General features: G+C 37.8%; 1 protein-coding gene and 1 pseudogene across 4 annotated transcripts in view; both read left to right on the forward strand.

The window, feature by feature from the left end:
• Positions 1–13,695, forward strand: part of LDAH (lipid droplet associated hydrolase) — a 102,144-nt gene that overhangs the window by 65,722 nt on the left and 22,727 nt on the right. For all 4 annotated transcript variants that reach the window (XM_058551726.1, XM_058551728.1, XM_058551727.1 and 1 more), the window contains one exon: positions 3,970–4,204. In XM_058551726.1, the coding sequence (XP_058407709.1) occupies positions 3,970–4,204 (235 nt within the window). The remainder of the gene's footprint in view (positions 1–3,969; positions 4,205–13,695) is intronic.
• On the forward strand, positions 355–3,147 carry LOC131412174 (nuclear pore complex protein Nup88-like; annotated as a pseudogene).

The following is a 13,695-nucleotide window of genomic DNA, read 5'->3' on the forward strand; positions in this document are numbered from 1 at the left end:
GCTGCTAACATTAGACAATGTGATAAAAATTTACTCTCTATGTGAGCTCCAGACACCCACTAAAATGATTGTGCTTTCAAAAGCAGAGGAGGAAAGTCTAATACTGAATTGATGCCGTGTTGTTTAAGAATTGCTATTGATCAACATCTTTAATACTTGGTATTGTTAGACTTCTTAATTTTTGCCGGTCTGAAGGGCATATTCCACATCTCTAGAGAGACAGCAGTCACATTTGACTTTGAGCCATTGGGAGCAGTCCTGAAGAATATCTTTAAACAGAAAGGCAAAGAGGAAGTCATGGCATTCCCACTATATATCAAATACCAGAATGGGGAGACCTGTTCAAGAGCCCTGGAGACATTGGAAAACTATTAGGTTCCTTGCTTGTGCTTCCTGCAACTGAAGATAACTATAGTTATGATGCTTGTGCTACATACTCTGCTTACCCTGTGTCCTCAGCACCCTAGTGATTACAGCTGAATCAGGAATACTGTATCCCTGTGTTATGCTAGAAGGGGAAGAAGAAGATGACCAAATATCAGAAAAATCCTGGGATTCCAGAGCTCATCTCATTCCTTCTCTATCTGTTGGAGTTCACACTGAAAGTGGCATCCAGGAAGAATGATTCCTTCAACTGGCTTTTTTTGTCCAGTCAGGCTTTACAGAGATCCCATAACCTTTGTATGTATCTTTATATATAACCTTTGTATAAACATTGCAATACGGGCAGCCAGCTCTGATTGGATGATTCTGGATCATCCCTGTTCTGGAGGGATCTGCATCACAAGTATCCATGAATGCCTCCTAAGGCCTTTATTAAGCACAGTCCATCCAGCATCCCCTCTGCTTTGTGCTTGAGGAGATGCCAAGGTGGCAGAAACTCCCCTATTCTGGCTGCAACCCTGCATTTGTTCAAAAAGCACATGAGCGTTTTATAATGTTTTGTTGCCAGTCCATCATTTTAAAAATCATCTGAAAAGGCTGTGACTCCCTGCTCCCAAACAATGATTTTATTCACCATCAAGGCCACAGGGAACAGTACATTCTTACTTACGTGACAGAGGAGGAGATCTAGTAGAGGTCAAATTATTTTGACCAAAAAAGAAATAACTAAAATATCTCAGTTATTGTTGAGAGAAAAGGAAAAGTCTATAGGAAATGGCTGAGAACTTAGCTGACAGATATGACCAAGGAAAAGCAAGAAGATATCGTGATTAGAAAGAAAAGAGCCTTCCACAGTTTTCACCCTCAAATCTCTGTTCTCTATTAGTGAGAGTGACATGAAAGCAGAATTACAGGTGATACCTGATCAACTTTAACATTTGGGCAATGCAATCAAACAGGTTACTATGAAAGAGGACTATAGACGGTAGAAGATGAAAAAGAGACCCAGTCCACAAAAACCCACCTTTACTCTCTGGTCCTACCAGGAAAAGTGCATTTGGTTCATCCAGAAGGAGGAATGTAAATACAGAAGGGAAATGGCACATCACTGATACCTGAAAGCTAAGGAACAGACTCACAACTGAAGTTAAACACAACCAAAGGCTTCAACCCACATTGTACAACAGATGAGAGGTAGCATTAGCTAATTTCTAAAAAAGCATTTTGAATGAAAAAATAATATCTTCATGATTTGAGGTTGGAGAAGAAACCACAAAGAAGAATAACTATAAACAAACTGTTAAATTCAACTGCATCAAACTTAAAAATTTACCTCCATTAAGAACAATATAAGAAGAATAAGAGATGAATAGGCGAGCCAAGGACTGCAGCATGACAAAGGACTTGTAGCCAGGATAAAAAACAACTCCTACAAATCAAAAAGAAAAAAAAGATAGGTAACCTAATACAAAAATGTGCAAGAGACTTGAGTAGGCACTTCAGAGGATATAGAAAATGTCCAATAAACATATAAAAGCCATTCAACCTTATTAATCTTCAGAGAAACACAAATTAAAGTCATAGTGAAATACCATTATACACCAGGTTAGTCAAAATTACAAAGTTTGGAGTTCCAAATGTGGCCGAGGATATGTAGCAATGTGAACTCCCATGTCTGTTGGTAGGGAGGGTAAATTGGTATAACTACTTTGAAAAGCTATTTGGAATCATCCACTAAAGCTGAACATATGCATACCAGATGACCCAGTATTTCTACTTTGAGGTGATCAAGTCAGCAGAAATATATACACACATGCACCAAGAGACATATATAAAAGTGTTCATAGCAGCATATTTGTAATACCTCTGGATTGAAAACAACCCAAATGTCTGTCAGTAAAATAAATAAATTGTGGTATGTTCATACAATGGAAAACTATATAGCAAAGATAATAAACTATTGCTGCATATATCAACATGGGTGAATCTTATAAACAATGTTGAATGAAGGAAATAAACACAAAAACATACTGCATGATTACATTTATGTGACATTCATTAACACACAAAAATTAACAATAGTATTAAGGGATATATATATTAGTCTGCTTGAACTTCCATAACAAAATACCATAGACTGGGTGGCTTAAACAACGGACATTTATTTTCTCACAGTTCTGGAGGCTGAAAGTCCAAGATCAGCATGCCAGCATGGTCAGTTTCTGGTGAGATTTCTTCCTGGCTTGTAGATGGCCACTTTCTCCCAGTGTGTTCACCAGACCTCTTCTTTGTGTGCACTTGGGAAAAGAGAGCAGGCTCTCTGGTGTCTCTCCCTATAAGGATACTAATCCTGTCTATCAGGGCCCCACCTTTATGACCTCATCTAACCTTAATTACCTATCTCTAGATATAGGCACCGTGGGAGTTAGGGTTTCAACATAAATGAATTTGTGGGAGACACAATTCAGTCTATAGCAGGATGATAAGTATTAATTTAAAGCAAAATAAGGAAGTGATTATATTAAGGAATGATAAGTATTGATATAAAGCAAAGAAGTCAAGATTGAGGTTACCTAAAATGTGAGCAGAGGAAGGAGTTGTGATTGGAAGATGCCATGTTGGCAGTGTTGTTTCTTGACCCACATAGCTATTTATTTTACAAATTATTTGTTAAATTGCACATTGATGTTTTATGCACTTCTCTGTAGTTATGTTATACTTAACAATTTAAAAGGTTTTAAAAAAAGTAAAACCATTGTGTCCCTTCTCACTTCCTGTTTTACAATTTGTTAACATTGATGATTTATGTTACTCTATTATTAATAGGGATTGTGCTTAATTTTTTTGACTTTTCTGATTCCCCATAGAAATTATTTTTATATATTTAAAAAATATTAATATGGTAAATTTAAAATGTTTCAGTTATGCTCTTTTTTCTTCAGAAGTATTATTAAAATATGTTTGCTGAAATTCTGATGAATTGAGTTGAAATGATATTTTTGTCCTTAAGCGTCTTTCCATGTAGGTAGAGATTTCCAGCTTCACTTGTCCCTGGCCTGCACTTTATTAAGGTTGGATCAGTTGTTAGAAATCTATTTGGTCCTGTTAAAGACTCTCTTAGGCTGGTGAGATTAAGGAATAGAGGAGCTTTTCAAAAGGGCACTATCTCCAAATATAATGAATGAAAGAAATGCTGACTAGAAATAGAGTCTTTTATGTAGCTCTCCTTTCTTCTGGTGTTATTAGTCTGATCAAGTTGATATAACTGCTAAAATGGTACATTAATTCCTACTTCCAGCAATGCTTCAAAGGGATTATGAGTTGCTGTCATAATCAAGAAGTTATCTAGGAACCTGATTTTCTCCTCACTTTGAAAATTAGCCCCAGCAACTCAAGGGGCATCCATTTATCCTACCCAGATTGGTTGTGGGCTGAGGAGGCAGTGGATAGTGGTTCTTCTCAGTCTGAACAGATCTTTAGTCATATTTAAAACCCACTCATCTGTCGATACTCTATAGAGGAAACAATAAAACAACAAGTTATCCCTTAAGAAAATTTCTCATAAAAGTATGTTTTTTGTTGTAGATAATTCGCTCCTTTCTGCTGTTTCCAACAATTGAGCGAATGTCTGAGTCACCCAAGGGCAGGATCATCGCTCCACTTTTGTGCTGGTTTCGGTATGCTCTCTATGTCCCTGGATACTTACTACTTAAACCTTGGCCTGAGAAAATCAAGTCCTTGATGATCAGAATGGGCCTTCGAATGATGAACCTGCAGAGTGAATTTTCGTTCCTGAGTGTGTTGGAACCATTCTGCCTTGGTAAGCACATGTAAGAATGTATATGTTTGTTCTTGTATCAGAAAGTGTTAAGAGAGAATAATCTCAGACAGTGGATGAATATCAAGGAAGGAATTATTTGTTGGTCTTTTTCTCCCAAAAGTTTAAAACTAGAAATAAAGGGAAAATAGTTAGAAGAGCTCTGTATGACAGATACAAAAGCCTCATCAAGTTTTAATTTTAAACCTTATCTTTCTGATTCTCCACTCTAGCTACAGGATGGTAAGAAAGACTTCTTCTGTATATTGTATATACGGAGTCCTTACAGGAATCCAGGATGTGCCCTGTTAGCTCAGTCTGAGAACTTTGCAAAAATCAGGAAAACCCAAGGAAACCAGGCTCAATATTCCCGTAGAATAAACAGGTTATGCTTTTATTTTCCTCTTTGAATGTTTTTGGAGAGGTTTAAATTATAAAAGTAATAAATAATAGTCATGGTAATATAAAACTGGGTGCTTTGCTAATTATGTTTTCTGAATGTGCCAGGGAATGTTTTTGGTACTTTACTTTTTGGCTTCAAATGTTGTTTTTAAGTGTAATCTGTCTTTTTAGTTAATACTAAATTCTAGTGTATTTATAAATAATTTTCATAAAATAATCCTACTTTCTTAATCTATAAAATGGGGATAATAATATCCCATACCTCAAAAGATTATTGTAGGACTAAATATGATAATATATGCAAAGTATCTATCTAGTATTTTATTTACAATAAGCCTCCAGTGAATGATATAACAGCAGTTGCTGGAGCAGCTAATGGCACCATTCTAAGCTTTCACCTGTAGACCTCAGAGGAACTAATGAGGTTTAGGTATTGTTACTGTCCCCATTTTATGGATGAAGATACTGAGGTACAGAAAAGTTAGGTCTTTTGCCCAAAGTCACACAACTAGTAGGTAGTGTTCAAACTCTGGCAGTCTGCCACTATGGTAAGCTTCCTTTCACCATAGCTGTTGCTATTGTCTTTTTGCCCCAGTCAGTCATAAAGGCAGGACTCCTAAATAAAGTTGCTGTGCCCACCTGTATTAAGAGTGTCACATGATCATGTGCACAGTGAGTCCAGCAACAGGTCACAGCCCTGCCTTTACAATTGTACAGCTACAGATTGTCTTGAGGGTGTTTTTCTAAATATGTAGTGAGAAGCAGTCAACACAAATACAAAGTTCAATATATTTTTTGTATTTGTGTATTTTATTCCCCTCCATGCTCTCCCCAACCCTCATTCTTTATTATAGCCTTAGCATAACGGTAGAAGAAGATGAGATAGGGAGAAGGGAAGCAAGGCTAAGGACAGTCATAAAAGTCACCAAAGACTGAAGTTGGAGATGTCCCTTAAAGACCTTCTGGTCCAGCCCCTTATCCTTCCCTCACATCATAGAAGAGAAAGAGATGGCCTAGTAAGTGAAAATGGCACTGACTGCATATTAGAAACCCTCAGCTCTCATCTTGGTTTTGCCCAGACTTACTCTGTGGCCTCAACTTAGTCCCTTCCCCTCTCTGGTTCTCAGTCCTTGATCACATCAAGAGTTAGACTAGATGATCTCTAAGGGCCAACACACCTTTGGAAATTATTTGAGACCAAATGGAAATCACTTGAAATTCCAGCAAACATATATAAAATTATTCTATCTGTACTTCAATAAGTCATTTTATTTCCCTTTACAGTTTTTTTTCCCTTCTTTGGTATTTTTCTTTTTACCCTATGGAAAGGATTTAAAAAAGCATTCTCCAGTTAGGGGCTTCATTTTCCTCCAAGGACTTCTGCTTCCAGGAAGATGGAATAGATATACTTTTCCCTGTTTCTCCTAATAAGTACTAAAAACCCTGCATATTATATATAAAACAGATATAAGAAGACTCTGAAAGGTGGAGAAGAGAGCCGACCTTGTAGGGACCTTTGGACCCAAGAAGAACACAGTGGTGAATTCCCTGGGTTTTCTTTTTAGCACATATGTCTTAGACTTGGAGCCAGCAATCCAGAAACACCAAAGGGTACAGACAAAAAAAGCCCCAACAAAAGCCTGCACTTTCTGGCCAAAGGACCAGGAAAATGGCAACCTTTCTCAAAGAAACTTTTAGATAATAACTGCTCTAATCTAGCCACACACCATAGTAAAAACTGTGCCCTTATCCCTACCCATGCCAGCAAAGGCAAAGTGGGAAGCCTAGACTTCACCCCTGACCGAGCAGTAATGAGGCACTCCTCTCCTTCCTCACTAGGGTAGTGTCTGGAAGAATCTGAGTGGAGAGTCAGGACTTTCACCACTACCCAGCAGTAATGGAGTCACTACCCCCACCACCCCTGTGAGATCAGTGGAGGTCATGTGAGGAGAAGTAGAAAGGTACTCCTACCCCTCTCAGCCAAGATGATAACAGGGGAAGCCTAGTGGGGAGTCAGAATTTCTACTCCTACCCACAGAAAATGAGGAGTCCCTCCACCCCTTGGGTGTCAATAGAAACCAAGTGGAGAACCTAGATTTCTACCCCACCTGGCAGTAGTGAGGTGGCACTGCCCCCCTCCCCCACCCCCACCCCCAGTTCACCTGCTGGATGTGTCAGAAAAAAAACAGCTAAAATAGAAAGTTGATCTGGACTATCATGACATAATATCCAAAATGTCTATGTTTTAGTTAAAAATCACTCATCATACCAAGAACCCAGAAAATCTCAACTTGAATGGAAAAAGACAATAGATGCCAACACCAAAATAACAGAGATATTAGAATTATCTGACAAAGATTTGAAAGCAGCTATTATAAAAATGCTTCAATGAGCAATTAATAAACGTGTTTGAAACTAGCAAAAAACTAGAAAGTCTCAGGAAAGAGAAGATTTAAAGAAAAACTGAATGGAAATTTTAGAACTGAAAAATATAATAACCAAAATAAAAAACTCAATACATATGGGCTCAGCAGTAAAATGGAGGGGACAGAGGAAAGAATCAATGAACATGAAGATAGAACAATAGAAAGAGAGACTTCCCAAATTTGGCAAAAGACATAAACTTACAGATTTAAGAAGATGGATGAATTCCAGACAAGGTAAACTTAAAGAAATCCACACCAAGACACATCATAATCAAATTTTTGAAAACTACAATAAAGAAAATGTCTTGAAAGTAGCCAGAGAGAGATAATGCATTATTTATAGGGGAAGATCTATTTGAGTGACAGCCAGTTTCTCATCAGATTCTATAAAGGCCAAAAGAAATGACATATCTTTCAAACATAAAAAGAAAGAACTGTCAATACACAATTCTATATCCAGCAAAAATATTCTTCAGGAAAGAAGAGAAAATTAAGACATTGTCCAATGAAGGAAAACTAAAGGACTTTGTAACCATCAGACCTATCCTAACAGAATAGCTATAGGAAGTTCTCTAAACAGAAAGAAAATGATAAAAGAAGGACTCTTGAAACATTAAGACAGGAAAGAACAACAGAAAGAAAACAAAATGTGGGTAATTACATTTTCCTTCTCGTCTTGAGATTTCCAAATTATGTTTAACAGTTGAAGCAAAAATTATAACACGGGTATGGTTCTAAATGTATACAGAAGAAGTATTTAAGCCAATTATATTATAAATGAGGGAGGGTAAAAGAACATAAAGGGAAGTAAAGGTTTCTACACTTCACTTGAACTGGTAAGATGTCAACACCAATAGAGTATATTAAGTTTTATATATATATAATGTAATACATAGAACAACCACTTTAAAATCTATACAAAGAGACATATTCAAAGACACTATAGGTAAACCAAATGGAATTCTAAAACATATTCAGTAACATGTAGGAAGGCAAAAGAAATAACACAGAGAAACAAAAAACAGGGAACAAACAGAAAACAAATAATAAAATGGTATACAAGCTCTAACATAACAATAATTGCATTAAATGTAAATGGTCAAAAAATCAATTAAAAGACAAAGATTGGCAGAGTAGATTAAAAAAGATAACCCACATATGTGCTATCTTCAGAAAACTTGGGTCAAATATAATTATTTAGGTAGATTGACAATAAAAGAATGAGAAAAGATGTATCATGCAAACATTAATCAAAGGGAACCAGAAATGGCTATTAATATCAGTTAAAGTAGACTTCAGAGCAAAGAAAGTTACCAGGGACAGAGAGGGACATTATATCATAATAACGAAAGAGTCAATCTACCAAACAGACATAGTAGTCTTAAATGTGTATGCACCAAACAAGAAAGCTGCAAAATATATGACGCAAAAATGGGTAGAACTGAAATGTAATGGACAAATCCACAATTATAGTTGGATACTTAAACACCCCTCTCTCAACAATTGATAGAACAAGACAGAAAATTAGTAAGGATATAGAAGTATCAACTAACAGGATTTAATAGACATTTATAGAATACTCCACCCAAAACATCTGAGTTTCTGATGGGCATTAAATAGGCAGCTACTTGTGTTTTCCTTATGCCTCTTTAGAAATATTTTCTAAACCCAAATCAGGACATGGGATATAAGAAAGTTTTATTTGTTTTTCTATATATATTTAATGATTATATAATACATTACTAAGAAGAAGGACCTGGCCACCCACTTCCAAAAAAATTAGCCATGAAAACCCTATGAATAGCAGTGAAGCGTTGTCTGATATAGTGCCAGAGGTGAGCGGATGGTGCAGAAAGATCGGGCAGGGTTCCGCTGTGTTGTACACTCCTAGCTCTGTTGCTAGGAGTCAGAATCAACTCAGCGGCACTAACAACAACAAAAATATGTTACAATAGACATCTGATCAAGTGTTTAATGTTTTTAATTAAAACAGGTAATTATATAAAAATTTTTTCCAATTTTTCTACACCAGAGTTATAAATACCCTCTTGGCGAAGTAGGCTCCATAAGCTGCACTTTAGAGAAAGGAATCTTCCTTTCAGCTGCAGTGATTGACCTCCTACTGTGTCTTCCAGCAGCCCCAAGTGCAGACATCAAGGAGCAAGAGCAAGACAGTTGGGACACAGAACACATTCCCCTCCCTGACTCAAGGCAACCAGAGCCTTCCAGCCACGTTGTTGATTGAGGAACCCTGGGATCCCTTTCCCAAGCAACCATAGTAGAGTTATACTGTGTGCAAAATAGACTCTAAACCAGACTGAACACTCAGCCACATTGCTTCATCTCTGTTCCAAACAACCAACTTGAAAACAAACTTTTGGAGCACAGCTCTCCTATTTCTGATATCTCTTCCTTCTCTGATTTTCTGGGTCAGAATAGTTCTCTTCGTACTAGATCTAGACTTCTGATATTCAAGTAACCAGTACTTCAGTGGTCTCTTTTTTTTCTCCCTTACCCACCCAGTCTGTCCCTTGGGTAAAGGGAAAGGAGGCAAGAATTACCTGCCTTCTTTCTTCTTTGGGTTCTTAATTCATTCTCTACTTGGGTACTTAGTCCAATCTCCTAGTAGTGATCCTAGGCTGATCCTTAACCAAGCAACTCAATCATCCTAGCCAGCCTCTTCCCACCTGTCCCCTTTGGATCTTGCGTCACTCTTGCCTCCTCTTGCAACAACTACCACAGAAGTTTCCTTTGCCCAGACTTGCCCTGGCTTGACCTGGCCATTCCTTAGACAATTGAAAGAAGGTCCCAGCTGAGAGAGACTGATACTTATAAGACTCTGGCCCTTATTGGACTCCTCCCCCCAGCTTATATCCCATGAATGGTGAAGGTAATCAATATTCAAACCAAGCATTTGAGACAGTGGCATGCTTTTCAGGTTACACAAAGAGAGGGGTTATCAAGGGAAAGGAAGACCATGTCCGAGAGCATTCTCAGTGGTCATATCTGCGCCATCCAGACATTCCTCCTGCAGACCTCCTTCTCTGTGGCTTGTCACCCAGATAATGACCTTTAACATGCCAGCTTGACTTTTAGGAGGCCTCGCGGTGTTTGCACATTATGTAATGTCTGTGCTTCTGTAGAAATCTTACGGAAACAAATGGAGGAAGTTTGCCAGTCCAAGTAGTGGATAATAAATCCTGCCCTATCTAGATAGAAACTGATTTTCTATATCCTTTAGTTTATACACATATTTTTTTGTGGTGGTAAGGTCTGAAAAATTTAAGGAACCAAAATGTTCAGGTATTTCAAATGCTGTTGCCCTTCTGGCAAAGGTAGCACTTCCTATAGGCTGAGATTCTGTATATTAGCCTTCTTCACCAGACTGACTGAGCAAGACAGCAGTTCCTATCTAGCATTCAAAGAAGAGTAGCCCTAATTCAATTAGCATACTTTATAAACTTTACCACAGTGTACATCAGTTCAATTTATGTAACTAGATTGTTTTAAATGTTATTTTTAAAGAAAATATATGAGTTTTTTTTTCCTTTAAATTCTGGAATGTTTGCTACTACATATTTTTTTAAGAATAGATGTTCTTCTGTTTCATGAAAAATAGACTTTTCACTGAGACAGCTAAATTGGATTTTCTGATCAAAGCTAAAAGCAAATATATTTTAGCTTAGCAGTATCACAGGTCAAGATAATTAACTTTAAAAAATATTCTAGGGTCTTTTCGTTAGTTAGGCCAAATTGATGTTTTAATTCCTTTCAGTTACCTAACTAGAAAAACATAACGAAGAGACAAAGGACATTCCTGGTAGGTTACATTACTTTGTTGCATACATTCTTGTAAAAGAAACTTCCTTAATCAATATGGAAATAACTTTTTAAAACATGTACAGTAATATGAAATGAACTGAACTATTCAATGAGTTAACACATAAATTTCACCAAAGACTCACAAATTTCTTCTCCGAATATTTTTAACTCAGTCCCAGAATAATTTTTTGAATAAGACAAAACCAGACTCTCGTGTTACCTAGTCTCTCATTTACATGTGTAGCTTAGGAAAATCTATTTATAAAAGCCAACTGCAGCTTTAATGATTCATGAAGTTTAGCCTAAAATTCAGCAATGAAGGAAAAGATTTTTTTTTGTGGTCAGTGTTAGCATTTAGGGCAAAAGGTGATTAGATACAGTACTAGAATATCATCTCAGTTTAGAATTAAATTACTCTTTTTTGCTGAAGAAATTTATATATATATATATATATTTAAATCATCTGCGGCTCTAAAAATTATATTATTTTTGAAAAATCATATACCTTGAGTTGTGTTTTTCGCTTTGGTGAACTCGTTGTCATGTAGATAAGATTATCTGTTTGCAGACTAAATGGATGGTTATAATAATCAAAGTCTTGGCTCATGGAGAAACACATAATACATTGTGTGAATAATAAACGTTTCTCTAAATTATATTTTAGAAATTTTAGAATTACTTTTCTCGGTCTGGTTTTCACATTGTTAAAAGCAACATTTGGCACCATTAGGAAAAGTGGAAAATAATTTGGAAAAAAATAAACTACCAAAAAACTCCCCTTTGTAAGAAGACTTCCTGTGGGTTTCTGAGCATATCTAGTCCTGCTTAATCTTTGGACAGACTCTCCTGGTTTATGCTTCTCAGAGAGCCTAGCCTTAACTCTGCCTGAGCAGCAGTGTCTACAGGGAGTTCTGCTGGAGTATGGGATACTCATGTCTCCAGGACCAGCCAGTTTCGTAGTCTGTCCTCAACCCCAAGAATTATGCTACCATACAGCCATGCTTGGCTCGCACCTCCCCAACTCCCCTACATTCAGCAACATCTTGCCAGCCTCAGGACCTGTCAGAAGATGTGCTAGGAGGGGCAGTCCCTGGAAAGGCTCTTTTTCAGTCAGCTCCTGCCTCTGCCTCCTCTCTAGTATGTATAGATATGGCATGATGCCACCCTTCTCCCCACCTCAAATACCAGAATCTGATAGGAGGTTAAGGACAATGTCACCCCCTGTGCTAGACCAAGAACACCCAGAAAATTCAAAGGCCACATCTTTATTTGTTTGTATTAACTAGAATTGAGTTTGGCTAAAGATAACAGAAAGCTAAGTTATAGTGGCCTAAACAGATAGCGATCTATTTGTCTCATGCACCAAGAAATCTAGAGGTAGACAGTCCAGAGGTAAATAATGTCTCATCAGTGCCATCAAGGATGTGGGTTCTTTGTAGATTTCCACTCTTTTGTCCTTAGCACATAGACCTTTATCCTCATGCTCATCATCTCATGATCACATGGTGACTTCTGCCGCCGCTCTAAGCCTCGCATCTGACAGAAGGGAAAGGGGGAAAAGCCAGAGGGCTTATTCCTGGTAAGGCTTTGGCTTATTTAGAAAAAGAAGTCCTCCCCGAGGAACTTCTGCGTATAGATTAGGAGCCAGAACTGTGCCACATCCCTGGCTGTAAGGGATATGGAGAAGTCGTGTGTTTTGACTTTCCCACGTCTGTAGTAGAGGAAATGAGGGGGGTTTTTATTGGGTTTGGGTAGGTACCTAGTATTTACTATATCCCCACTTCAAGATGGTCTTGGGACTCGTCTTCCATGGTCTTAATCACAGCATACCCCACCCACCAAACACCTGGCTAGTTAACTCCATCCATACTAGTTAACTAGTAACCTAGACAGTTAATTCCACCCTCTCCCCACCATAACTAAAATCCACCACAGCCATGTCCGTCCAGAATGTCTTTGGGCTTCACAAGCCCTGGCAAGACAACCTCAGACTGGAGTCTGCAGTGTAATTATGGCAGGCCCTCTGCAAAGCATGTCTAGATGCACATCCACAATAGAGTTCATCTCAGTTCCCATGATTACTGTTAGTACACTTTTTATTTTAGAGACAATTTAAAATAAAACTTTTTGTTGTTTCACCTCTATTTGTGTGCTTGCTAATGGCTACTCTCCCCAGACACCTTCCCACCATGGAGGTGAGTATACTAAACCCTTTCTCGAATCCAGAAAATCTTGTAATAAGCATTTTTTTAAGAGAGAGATTTTTCCTTGTAAACGTTATGGTATACTTTGGACATATAGAATCTATCAGCCATTTTAAAGAAAACTTCTTGTTCAGAATGGACTGGGAGTAACAATCACATTTTACACTGCAGTGTACATATGTACATATGGGAGATTTCCTACCACTGAAATTCACCTGTCCTAATTAAACTCTGCCCATCTCCTGTAATTCCCTTTCCTTCAGCACCAACAGTCCTCTCTCCCCGATACAATGGCAAAACCAAACTGGGATGTTTTACTATGGAACCTTAATAGTGGCACTAGACCACATACCACCAAAACAGCAGGACAACTTGGCTTCCAGCCCTCAAGTTCTACTTCAGAAAGCTATTCATGCATTTCCCCCAAACCTATTGTATCAGTAAGTGTGGTTCTACTTCCCTCTGCATTTTCCCTTGCTGCTGTGACCACTGCTTTATGTGGCCTACTTTATGGCCAGTCTCAACAGAAACTCTAAGACTCACCCTCTTGCCTGCAATGATTTGTCCCAGTTTTATACCAGTACCTCTCAGCTTGACTTAACCAATGTCAGTGTGCTTCAGCCTCTAGTTCTGACCTCTG

Source organism: Diceros bicornis, chromosome 12, assembly GCF_020826845.1.
Source record: "Diceros bicornis minor isolate mBicDic1 chromosome 12, mDicBic1.mat.cur, whole genome shotgun sequence".
Lineage (NCBI taxonomy): Eukaryota > Metazoa > Chordata > Mammalia > Perissodactyla > Rhinocerotidae > Diceros > Diceros bicornis.